The sequence below is a fragment of the Acomys russatus genome, chromosome X (assembly GCF_903995435.1).
Source record: "Acomys russatus chromosome X, mAcoRus1.1, whole genome shotgun sequence".
Classification (NCBI taxonomy): domain Eukaryota; kingdom Metazoa; phylum Chordata; class Mammalia; order Rodentia; family Muridae; genus Acomys; species Acomys russatus.
Genome location: NC_067169.1, coordinates 103,272,692 through 103,286,159, shown reverse-complemented (window position 1 = coordinate 103,286,159; position 13,468 = coordinate 103,272,692). Strand labels below are relative to the sequence as shown.

The window sequence follows — 13,468 nt, the reverse complement described above, 5'->3', positions numbered from 1 at the left end:
CTTCAATGGTGTCCAAAATCCAATCCCTGAACCTCACCCAAAAGTGCTAGATGCATGGGCATACATCTATAAGTATAGCACATCTACCACAAAATGTAAGGGAGAGACAGATGACTAGCCCAGAAGATCATGTACCACAACAGAAATAAGAAGACTCTGCCCACACAAGGTGGAAAGCAAGAACCTACTCTCAAAAGTTGTTCTCTGATCTCCACATATGCAGGATAGGATGGCATGCGTGTACACACACACACACACACACAGAGAGAGAGAGAGAGAGAGAGAGAGAGAGAGAGAGAGAGAGAGATTTGAGGGGCACACAAACTTGCTGCCTTAAAGAAAAGACTCTCAACACAATAGATATTTAGAGACAAATAATTCTCCACTGTAGAGGACCTCTCTATAGGACAAAAGATGATTAGCGCCTTCCCTGGCCTTCAGCTTGTCACTAAACAGATCTCAGCAATAATTTCCTATCCCCAAATGGTACAAACAAAAATGTCTCCAGACACTGTCAAATTTCTATTGAGGAAAAACCTGGCTCCAAGTGAGAATCACTAGAAAACATTGGGAATACTCATATGTCCAAGCTCGAATCTTATCTACCTTTTTTGACTGCCCTGATCTGGAATAGCACAATAAGTAAGGGCAGAATTGTGAGGCCAGACTATGTAGACTGTATTCCGGCTCCACTGAAAGCTTACTGTGTGGCCTCTGATCCTATTAATTCTTTGATACAATGAGAATGGGAAGAATTTATTCAAAAATCTGCTTTGAGTTTTAAATTTATATACATAAAAAACCATAAAAATACCTGGTACATAGTAAACCTGGTAGTCCTGTTGTGGTTTCTGTTTTATTATCCACCACTTTTGTAAGTACTGATATGGTCTAGAGGTCTGAGATCTACTTTGTACTATCTTCCTGCGGTAGAAATGACTAAAGAGCTAAGTCCACAGTCTGGGACCACACAGTGTAAAGAGATTTTGGATAGCTTTAGATCTATTAAATAGACAATGCAGGTAACCCCCCACATTGTACATTTACATAGTTCTCTTATTTAAAAGTAGATTTATTGGTAGAAGTAACAAAAGTAAATAAGGTTTATGTCCCCTGACCAACTCCCACAAGTTTTCCTCTGACCTGAGTGAATTCATGGCACATGCTTGCTCATATATAAACACAAAATAAATCAATGCTATTTTTAAAAACAAAGAATTGGAGAAGAGTACATTGCCAGGAAAAGAAAGTTTTTATCTTAATAAAAGAATATAGTTGGAGAGATGGAACCAACATATTATGTTTGTTTCAAGGGGGAAAATGAAAAACACTTATAATCATGAACTTCGGTATGATAAAATGTGTAATCTTCATTTTCAAATAACTTTTACAGAATTGGATAATCAGTGGTTCGTAAACAGGCACTGACTTGGTAGTTATGGAATGACATCAAGTTAAAGTGGATAATCACTTCCAAAGCTTTTATTCTTTTAGTGCTTATGCACTCATATTCCAAAGTACCATATCTTCAATTCAGTTACCTCAAAGGCACTTATGGGCAACTACTCTATAACTTCTGATCTCTTATGGAGTTGTCACACAGCAAAGTAGGAGAACTAGGGAAGGTGTTTTGAAGAGCATTTTGTATCACCAGCACTTGCCTTCTGAGAGGTTCTTTCTTTTCTTTCTGAAAAAGGTGTGTGTGTGTGTGTGTGTGTGTGTGTGTACATATATGTATGTGCACATTTGTATGCAAGTGTGTGTACTTGGACACATGCATAGAAGCCAGAAGAATGTATTCTCTTTTATTACTCTCTGCCATGTATCCTCTTCTATTACTCTCTGCCTATTGTTTTGAGGCAGGGTCTCTCCATAAACCTGGGGAATGTGTTATCTTAGATAGACTGGAATCCAGCAAGCACCAGTGATTCTTTCCTTTCCACTTACTTAATAACTGGAGTTATAGGCATATATGTATGCTTATATATAGGCATATATAGGCATAACCCAAATGTTAAATGGGTGCTGGGATTTGAACTTTGATCATCATAATTGCATGCTAAGCACTCGTAACCACTGAGCCATCTCTCCAGATCCTTCTGAGTATTCTTGATTGCTGCTAGTAATTACAGGAGTCATAAGAAATGGAGCAATATCCTCCTCTATGATGTGAGACTAGTTTGATAAGATACCTAAAAGAAATTGCTAAATATCCATACCTAGGCTTGAAAGAGAATTAGACTAAGGCTAAATTTTTCCACCACTTAGTGACAATTCTATGATGTATATAGCATGGCTTATTTTGTTAATTGGAACCATTAACCTGGACAGCTGGGAAGCAGAGGATCACCTAGAATTAGTCTTCAAACAAAAACTTTTCAATCTTGCTTACCTAAATGATTATGCTGATATAGGAACATGATTATAGATAGTAAGATCAGACCAAACTGTTAGCTGAATAAATCCATCTCTGGTTGTAACTCTAAATAACTTCCCATATATATTTATCTGCTATTCAGAATTGGCTTAGCAATAATAGTGTCTCTACATTAAAAAAACTTTATCATTCTGAACATGGATATAGACTATCAACAAATGTTGCATGCATTGCCTATGTATGAAAGTCAGTACGATTTAATTTTTGTTAGTCATTTATTCAAATATATCCTTAGTTGCTACTTTATACCACACATGACATTAAGAATTGAAGGCTTATGCTGGGCATGATAGCACACACCTTTAATCCCAGCACTCAGGGAGGCAGAGGCAAGTGAATAGCTGTGAGTTCAAGGCCAGCCTGGTCTACAAAGCAAGTCCAGGACAGCCAAGGCTACACAGAGAAATCTTGTCTCAAAAAACCAAAAAAAAAAAAAAAAAAAATGAAGGCTTTAAAAGATGCTTGTGCTGGATGTGGTAGTACACACCTTTAACCCCACCACTTACAAGGCATGGCCAAACAGATCTCTGTCAGTTCCAAGCCAGCCATGAGTATAAAGTGAGACCCTGCTTCAAAAAAAAAATTATTAAAAGGATGTCTAAAACCCCATCTCTAACCTGCAAGCTAGAAGACAGAAATATAGCCAAGAAGTCTAATTCAAGACCATCAGTGGTGAAGAGTTGGTTGTTCTTGATTCTTACACTCCCCTACCTGATCTTCCATTGATTATCTGGAAGAAAATCACAGCCCCCCCTTAAGGATCTATTGTAATGATTCTTTTTCAGTGAAGGCTTCCCTGGCAACTCATCACCTCCACCCTTCCCATCCCAAAATACATAGACCTAAAGCCATTTTTGTGGCTTTAATTATTCTTCTGGAGTCTTATAGCACTTTACTCAAAGTATGTTTCTTTTTTAATGTATACATTTACATTATTACACATGAATAAAATAAACTACATACAACAGGAAGAACCACAGGACAATCAGGAGTTATATAAATGTTACATTCAGAGTGATTGGGCTATTTGTATTTGTCAAACTTGAAGTAAACATCTTTCCTATCTTGTTGGATCTAAATTTCTGAATAGAGATCAATATCTATCATATCTCATCTCTGTTAACTTAAAACATCTATCTGGACCTAAAAACATCTTAAACCCTAACCTACTAAGCTTAATTGAAAGACTAAACTATCTGGTCTTCAACTCCATCAGAGATTTGACAAGGAATAAAACTTAAACACCTGAGTGAACCAGAAGTGCAGGTTAGCAGCTTCCAAAATGAGAAGATGACAGAGACAGCTTACTGCCTGAACAGTCACCCAACACTTTCTATAATTTTGGAGCATCATCTTCAGCCTTCTGGCCCAATATATCTGACAGACATATTTGCAAGGCAGGAACTGTTGAGGACTGGCTTACCCTGTCTTGGCAGAGTTTGCCTGTCGACTTTGCTTGCATCCAAGGTTGCCTATTTTTAGGCAGACTTCTGTCTGTGTTAGAAACGAGGACATTTTGCCCAGTGGCTTGTTTGTCACATTTAAAGCCATCTCCATAAGGAAGTTCTTTGATGCTCATCTTTCTCTTTGAAGTAGGCTAGCTGTTGCCAGGAGTTAACCTGTCTCATTGTCAATGAATCTTTAAAATACTAAACACAAAACAAAACAAAAAACCTTTAAATGCCATATTATGTATATCTCTGAAGTTTTTGAAGACCTTATCTAACTATTTTACCTTATATATCTATAGAATCATATTTACTCACAGTTTATTGTAGTGCTTATTACAGTAATTGATACTTGGTTATTTGTGTATCTGTCCCTCCAACTATATTGAAAACTCTTCCAGAGCAGCAAACAAGTTTTATTCATCCATGTATTCCTAGTCACTAGCATAGAACCTGCCAAATAGCAAAACACACCAAAAAAAGATGGGTTTGAGGAGGAAGATTCTGAGAATAATCATATAAAAATCACATGCAAAAAATGTAAGGATAACATATAAGAAGGAATAATTAATTCCAGTGAGGTGGCCTCACAGAGGAAGTGGTACTTGAGATAACCTTTGAAAAATGAGGAGAATTGGACAGGTGGAGATAGGTGATATAAGAAGGGAAGGAGATGAGAAGAGCACTTAAAAGAGACTATGGAATTTAGGAGTGACAGGCATGGTGGTAAAATAATGGTATGAGTTACACAAGTTCCTTACCTATGAGTATAAACAAGCCTTAGTAGGAACTGTACTTATGACCATTTTAACAAGCATTTTGATTGATAGACATTTTGAAAAGAATACAATCAAAAAACTACAGGGATTGTTTACCCAGCACACATAGTGTCTGGGTAGCAGGACAACAGTGACTGAGGAGTGAGTGAGAGTCTGCTGCAGACTCCAAAATGCCAGCATCTGTGTTTCCCAGGTGAGAGCAGAGCCCACAGGTGCTGGGAATGAGGGGTTCTAGCCTCTGGCCACTGGCTATTCTTTCTGTCATTGGTCATTAATATCTCTCAACATCACCAGAATTAATTCCCTAATAAAAAGACAAAGGCTAGCAGAATGGATTCGTATACAGGACTCATCATTCTGCTGCATACAAGAAACATACCTCAGCAACAAAGATAGACATGACCTCAGAGTAAAGGGCTGGAAAAAGGTTTTCCAAGCAAATGGACCCAAGAAACAAGCTGTAGTCGCCATTCTAATATCTAATAAAATAGGCTTTCAAAAGAGATGGGAAAGGACACTTCATACTCATCAAGGGAAAAATACACCAAGATGACATCTCAGTTCTGAACATCTATGCCCAAAATGCAAAGGCAACCACATTCATAAAAAAAATTACTAAAGCTTAAATCACACATTGATCCCCACACATTAATAATGGGAGACTTCACCACTCTACTCTCACCAAAGGACAGGTCATCGAGACAGAAACTAAAGAGAGAAATAATGAAACTAACAAATGTCATGAATCAAATGGACCTAACAGATACCAACAAAATTTTTCACCCAAACACAAAAGAATACACTTTCTTCTCAGCAGCTCATGGAACCTTCTGCAAAATTGACCATGTACTCAGTCACAAAGCAAACCTCAACAGATAAGTGAAAAATGAAATAACTCCTTGTATTTTGTCAGATCACCATGGATTAAAGCTGAACTTCAATAACAACAGAAACAACAGAATGCCTACAAAATCATGGATGTAGAGAGAGAACTGGGTAGGAGAGGGTGTGGGGAAGGAAACAAGGATAGGATCAGATGTGGGGAGATTGGGGAGGGGAAGTGAGAGGCCTTGGAGAGAAACTGAGGGCAGGGGTATCACTAATACAAGGTGAAGACTTGTTACAGGGAGTATGTGGGGATGTCTCTGGCGGCGGCAGCAGGGAACTTGGAGACTGAGGAGGCCACCTTCTAACCAGGCGGGATTTACAGTGGTGGGAATGGAGCACCAATCTACCCACAGAACCTCGACCCAACATTTGCCCTGCCTGAAGGATGTATAGAGGAAAGAACAATGTTGTATTGTCCTATTAAATTTTTTTTTAATTTGTTCATTTTACATGCCAATTTTAGCCCCTCCCTTCTCACCTCCTAATCCCTCTCCCCCCCTCATCCCCTCTCCCTCCCTCCCCTAGTCCTCAGAAACGTGAGCCCTCCTCCGCTAGCATTTGACCTCAGCCTACTAAGTCTCATCTGGGCTGCCTGTATCCTCTTCCTCTGTGGCTTTGGCAAGGCTGTGCTGCCAGGGAGAAGTGATCAACATGAGGGTCCAGAGTTCATAACAGAAGTAGTTCCTACTCTCCTTATTATGGGACCCACAGGAGACTTTGCTACCTATAGACTATATCTGACAAGAGGGTCTAGGTCCTCACCATGCATAGTACTTTGTTGATGCATCAGTCTCTGCAGCAACCCCCGCCTCCTTCGCCTGGATTTATTGGCTCCATTGGTCTCCTTGGACCCCACTGAAGGGACCTCCAGACCTGTTAACACCATAGACAACTGGAGCTGTATTGTCCTTTAAAACTGGCAATTTGGGGCTGGAGAGATGGCTCAGAGGTTAAGAGAACTGACTGCTCTTCCAAAGGTCCTGAGTTCAATTCCCAGAAACCACATGATGGCTCACAACCATCTATAATGCAATCTGATGCCCTCTTCTGACCTGCAGGTGTATGTGCAGGCAGAGCACTGTATACATAATAATAAATAAAAAAATCTTTAAAAAAAATAAAACTGACAATTAAAACCGTTATCCTCCTTGGCTCTGACTCTCAAATTTTTCCAGAGTTTAGAGGCATTGGTATGCAATAAATTCCATTATTTGATTTCAAAATCCCATGATGACAAGAGCTCCTGGCTTGTTTGGTTTTCTTTTTCACTCACATATATAGCTGTGCTTGGAATACACAAGAGACCCCAAACAATCATTTAACATTGGGACCTAGCTCCTATGGAACTATTCATATGCCCTGGGAGACATTCTGCAGTCTCCAATCAGAGAGCTCTGAACACTTGTTACCTGGGAATGAAAATCTGGCTGGACCTAATTGTTGGCGCTGTAACTCTGGACCCAAAGTATAGTGATGATGTTTGTTTTCTTACTAATATTCACAGACAAGCTGTTTTTCCTTCATTTCATAGACGAGTTATGTTTCGCCTTCATGAAAGAGCACCGAAAATGGGTGAGGACTGCAGTTCAAGTCCTCCTGAGCTGCAGTCAGCAGCTCAGAGTGTAGTGTGGAATACTTAGGGCTCCCTCCCTCTCTCTCTCCCCCTTCCTATCTTTTCCGTATATGTGTGTGGGAGGAAGGGGGTATTATTGGAGGATTTTACACAGAAGAATGACAAAAACCTGAATTTCAAAATGAACATCTGTGGACATTTGCTGTTCTCACCCAGACTAAAACAAACTGCACAAGTATAAATAAGGCAGCCAAGGAGCACCCAGATGTTGCCAGCTTGGAAGGACACGATGGACATTAACAAGCTACTCTTAGAACAGAGTTGCCTTCAGGGACTAATTGGCAGATGTTCATATTGGGAGGTAGTAGAAAGGCTGTGGGAATTTTCTAAACCTGGAGGCTATCAGCAATCAGGGGGAAATTTCCCAAATTAAAACACCTTTGTGTTCAGATAACCTATTCACTATATCTCACCTAACTAACTGTTCAGTGGCACATGTCCTGGTATATATAACTCAATTTAGTGTTTTTGCTTATGTCACCCTTTTTTATGGATGATCCTTCCTTTTCTATCAATAACTACCTGTCACTCAAAATATAGTCTATACAGTTCTGCCCTGCTCTTCAACACCTATTCCCTATGAAGTAATTTCTACCTACTCAGGCCACAGAATCACTTTAGTCCTTAAACTTCAGCAATTAAGGCTAGACCACTCATGTATCTCATTCATTCTTAATCATTTATTAGGGATAATAATGCATAGCTACTAAAATGTATGTACTCTATACAACCTTGGGTAATAGAGATAACCCTTGCATTTGTTACATTTGTTAAGCTCTCATTTGTTAAATGCAGATATAAGTCCTCCCCACCTCATAGCTTTGTCCTGAACGTTAAATGACAGTGATGCATGCCAGCTGCTTTAGTTGGCATATGGTAAGCACACGATGATTAGCAGTAGTGAAAGGTTGAGGTCGCACTCATACTAGCAGTAATTACCATCATCATCATCATCTGTCTCTTCAGATAGACTCTGTAATCTTTGTGGATAGGGGCCATGTCTACTGTCTGCCCTTTCATTGGGTTTCCCCTAATCCCCAAAATATTCATTAGCTGATGATATGCTCAGCTTTTTCAGTTACACTACTGCAAGGACCTAAAATTTTACCAGGAGTATATTTTTCACATTTTATTGCCAACTACAGTAGCCCTTGGATAATTTTTGTTTTGGTTTGCATCCCTGAACATTTGGATTGAATCTGCTAAAGTAATAATATGCTAGTAGACAGAGAAGAATAAGAAATTTCTTAATTATTCCAAACTCCTTTGATGTGTACATTTGTGATGGATAGAAAGGGTAGAAAGGGGGGAAAGGTAGAAAGGAAGTACACCAAAATGCCATCTGGTAAACTGCTTTCCAATTTCATGACTTCCTGCCATTTCAAGCTGTATTGTTTTAATCCTCATCAGAAAACTAGCATTATACTGAGGCCTTATCCACCACTTGTCCATTGACCATTTTTGTAAAGTGTTTGGTGAAATTTACACTAATAACTAAACCAGATACTGGAAGTGCAATACAACAAATCATTTGGTCTTTCATTTCATTTCAGCTGATAATACTAGAACTCTGAATGTAGATTCCACTGCAATGACGCTTCCTGTGTCTGATCCAACTGCATGGGCCACAGCAATGAATAATCTTGGAATGGCTCCACTGGGACTTGCTGGACAACCAATTTTACCTGGTATGTGATTTTTAATTACCTCACAAGTACTTCTTTTTTATTGACCATGTGGTAATAAATATAATGATATGACAGGACTTATTTTGAAGTTGACATTTTCTAGATTGTGCCTAGGGTGAGCCTTTTTGTAATATGAGCTTTATAGACTGGATGGCTAGTAGTTACTAGTACACTAGTGATGGGACTTTGGGAAATTTAGGAGGACATCTGATGTAGGATGTGGCCATTGAACATGTAATGAAATAAAAGCCAAAAGAATTTTGGCAAGAAATAACAAACCTTGTCTAAAATTTTATAGACTTCTTAGAGGACACAAATAAACTTGTGCATGGAAAGAGAGCTCACTTAAACATGTTTTAAATCCTAGATTCATACAGGGGACGAAAGGAGGTGATAGGTGCATAGTCTCCAAAATAATTTTGACATTGGCTAACACTGTTTACATAAGTGTACACACACATATGAATGGCCATGGTGGACTAACTCCATCTCTACTAAGTATGATGTCAGTAACTAGCAAAATAGCACAGACTGTGAAAGGCACTTTACCCCAAAGTGTGATGACTTGAACTTGATTCCCAGAGCCCACATGGTCGAAAGAGAGAAACAGCTCTTGCAAGTTGTCCTCTTCACTTCACATGTACACCATAGCATGAGTGTGTGTGTGTGTGTGTGTGTGTGTGTGTGTGTATGTTTTTAAATGTTTATTTAAAAACTGAAATCAAAAGAAAAAACATCACAGTATATAAAGGGGTTCATGTAGACACAAAACAGCTTCCTGGCTAGTAGGAGCTAATTAATGCCATCTCAGGGAGCCTGGGGTGGCTTTTGAAACAGCCTAAACATTAATCTCCTTAGATTATTTAATTGTGGCTGTACATAAATGCACAATAAGATCTAATCAAGCTAGATGCTTGCTGCTCAAAAATATGTTCTTCAATTGTTTTGATTCCCAAAATATGAAGCCTCGTTCCAGACCTACTGAAACAGATGCTGGTTTTTCACAAGATACCCAAGTATTTCATAGGCATGGTCATATTGATCCACAGTACTATGCAGTTTTGTTCATATCATCAGGTCCTTCTTCAGTTTCACAATTCCAGCCTGAATTTTAAATCTTTATAGAGTCTAATGTAATTGATGACAATATTAGCAATAAATTAAGACATGATGTTATGTTAAACACTGGGAAATAAGTACAAAAGAGATCATTCAAGAAAAAAAGGAACAAATAAGGAATGGATACCAACATGGGAGCTTTATCAATACTTGATAACTTTCATAGAGCCATGAGTTTCTCTTTATGCTACCAGGGAAAAAATATTCATCAATCTTACTCCACTGTGAACCCTAGAAGCTATAATAACAAATGACCTGGAAAGATGTATCTACTGGTTAAAGGAGTAACCAACCACATTCTGATTAGATTTAAAGGCTACTCCATAAGACTGAACTCATGTCTTGTAGTGTTGACTCACTAGGTCATTGGCCCTAAGGGAGAACATAATTCAATTAGTGTGTTTAATGAACATAGTATTAAACTACTCTGTGTTCTTATCTTCATGTACATAGATTAGTGTAACTCTTATCCTTCATCAGAGAAACTTCATTTTCAGTTGATGGCCATGAATATAGAGACTCACAACTGATCAATATTCAGAGAGTAAGAAACTATGGAGTACCCATCTTTAAGTGGAATAGCTATATCACACCCCAGCCAAGGCTCAGGGAACATCATGGAAAAGGGAGCAGGATGATTGTAAGAGACAGAGGTAGTGGATGTCTACATTTTTACTAGAAATGTCAAGACAATGGCACACATGAACTCACTGATGCACTCTCTGACTATATGCCCAAGACCTGTACAAGAGCAGTTAAGCCAATATCCTAGCATGGATTTAATTAAGAAATGTCTAAAGAGATTAGCAAAGCACACCATTAGATATGTTTTGTGGTAGCTTTCACAAAAAAGTTTGATATAGAGGAGAGAAACTGAGGAAAAAAGACTCATAATAAATGTGGACAGCACCATCCAGTAGGCTGGAGACCAGATGACATGAAAGGAGAAAAATAAAAACCTAGCCAGCAGGTGCAAATTCACTTTTCCTGAGTGAGTGTATATCATACTGTTGGCCAAATACATCAGACTCCCTCCACTTTAGCCTTTTAATACCACGTATTCTCTAGGAATCTTCCAGGCCCCCTTGTTCTATACCTTATAGTTTCTTTCACTGAATAGTTGCTAGGCTTTCTAGCTTTCTAACATGGTCATGGTGATAGTTGTACCACCCAACCTCCAGTTATGTAAGCCAGTCTAAGGAATCTTCCTCTATAATTTCATATATATTTCTCTTCTTATAGAGAATTTTGACTGTTTCTATATGGCTCACAATGAAACAGTTGAATTGGGGTTCATTCTTAATAGCAATGACAGAGAGTGAGTGTGGGGGTGAAATCTTTTCCTAAGCACTAAGTAGTGGTAGCTGAATGGAACAGTGTGGACCTGATTGTGCTGTTGCCTGCTACTTTCATAATTGCTGGACATTGCCATAGAAATGGAAGTTTAGCACTATATTAGTTACTTTTGTAGTTGCTCTGACCAAATGCTGAGAAGAAGCAACTTAATAGAGGAACTCTTTGTTTAGACCCACATTCTAAGAAGGGATCTAGTCTGTCATGACAGAGAATGCATGGTGGAAGAAGATGAACTGGCTGGTTACATTGTGTCTGCAGTGACATCAATTGGACCCATGAAGGGCATTTCACATTCACACCACACAAGCACTGTACTCCAGTGCTACCTACCTTACTACTTGTCAAAGTCTAGGGGCCAGGGTACCTGCCATCTTTGCCCAACCATCTAGAAAGGGGACCACTGGGATGGGAAAAGGTAAAGTGAGTTCATAGAATCACAGTACCTATATACATGTATGGAAGTGTCATGATAAAAACATTTTTGCAATTATTATACGCGAATTAAAAATACCCTTTGTGGAGCTATTCTCCAAAGTAATCTTATTGATGATTTAGTAATTCAACTACTTTCCTGCCTCCCAGGCAGTTTCCTACTGAGCCAGTAACTGTCTCATGTGGCCTGTCTATGGCAATAGAATATACTTTGTCATACATGGCAAAAAAGAGGATAAGCTTTCTTGACATCACCTTAAGAGTTCAAATCTCCACTGTCATGCATGTTATTGATAGACACATACTTGTCATTGAAAACAATGACTGGCATAATTATATTCTTCCAATGGGTATTAGAAATGGACCACTTCAAGTTTGGAGTGGAGGTGCCTTTCATCTGTCATGGTGTTTTATGCTGTGATTCAATAAAATCAATTTACAGTGATGACAGGTCAGGATTACTTCTTACACATATTTTCTGTAAGAGTGTTTGTTTTGTCAAAGCACTCCAAAAAGACTTCATTGTCACATGAAAGGGGCAACCAAAAATGCTGTAGCTTCTGATTAAAGAACGGTGTTCTAGTCCGGTTGTCCCAGATAAAACCAGGGATGAACTAACTGAGAATTATTCACTATATTATTTGCCCCGTCTTGTGTTTTTATCTAAATTCAAATACCCTTAGCAGTTTCGTAATGAATTGTGGGGTATGAAAGTAGAAGAATCTCCCATATGGTATCTCCTGTGTAAGGAGGACTCAGTCGGAGAAAGAACAGAAAATGTGGGCTCATGGATCTTATTTCCAGAATAAGATCAAGTCCCACCATGGGTATTGTCATTCTAAAGCAAACAGTCCTTCTTGAACTTGGCAGGTTCACTGTGACAGAAACAGAAAGACGAATGGGTTTGCATGTCTCATGACAGTGCCTTTGCTGCCAGATCCTGAAGAAAGTCTGGACTTAGGTCTTATTATTTTACATCTTCCACAGGTACAGGTTGTTTTCAGTGACAAATGCCATCAGATCCTGAGAAAGATCAATATTTATCATCACGGTAGATATTTTACCAAGAGCCAATGAGACGTATAACAGTATACCAAATAGAATTAGGATTTATCCAAAACTAACTCAGAATCCTTCCAGTCTTGGGAATCCCAAGATACCTCATGAAGTCTGTTTACACCTGGAGATATGCCATTAATCTCCAAAAGGCCATATGAGTTTCCACATTTAACACAGTAGCTGGGAGGGAGAGCAGGAAAAAACAAGTTGTCATCATTTTGGTTGGACATGACTGAGGTTATATACAATATAATGGAAAATATTTTAAACATGCAATTGTTTACTTCTATAAATAAAGAGGTACCCAATTTAAACAAAATGTATAGTCTGTATGATCCATGTACTGTCATGCTTTTCCTCAGAACAGCCACATCATATTTGACTCGGGAACTGGTGACAACATAAATATTAGCTAGGGCATATGGGACAAAAAAAGGAGTGGATGGCACTGTAGAGGTTGAATATTGAAGCACCTGCAAAAACTGTAGCCTGGACATACCTCCCAAGGAGTGCTCTATAAAAACATACTTACTCATTAACATCACAATGTGTGTTGATAAAGGCTATGAAGCCACTTTCATAGAGAAATGTTTTAAACTATTAAGAACATTTAGAAAAATACCTAAAGA

At 38.7% G+C, this 13,468-nt stretch overlaps 1 protein-coding gene across 3 annotated transcripts in view; it reads left to right on the top strand.

Annotated features, from left to right (window-relative positions):
- Enox2 (ecto-NOX disulfide-thiol exchanger 2) overlaps positions 1-13,468 on the top strand; it is a 309,518-nt gene that overhangs the window by 225,876 nt on the left and 70,174 nt on the right. For all 3 annotated transcript variants that reach the window (XM_051142397.1, XM_051142394.1, XM_051142396.1), the window contains one exon: positions 8,739-8,873. In XM_051142397.1, the coding sequence (XP_050998354.1) occupies positions 8,777-8,873 (97 nt within the window). In that variant the 5' untranslated portion in view covers positions 8,739-8,776. The remainder of the gene's footprint in view (positions 1-8,738; positions 8,874-13,468) is intronic.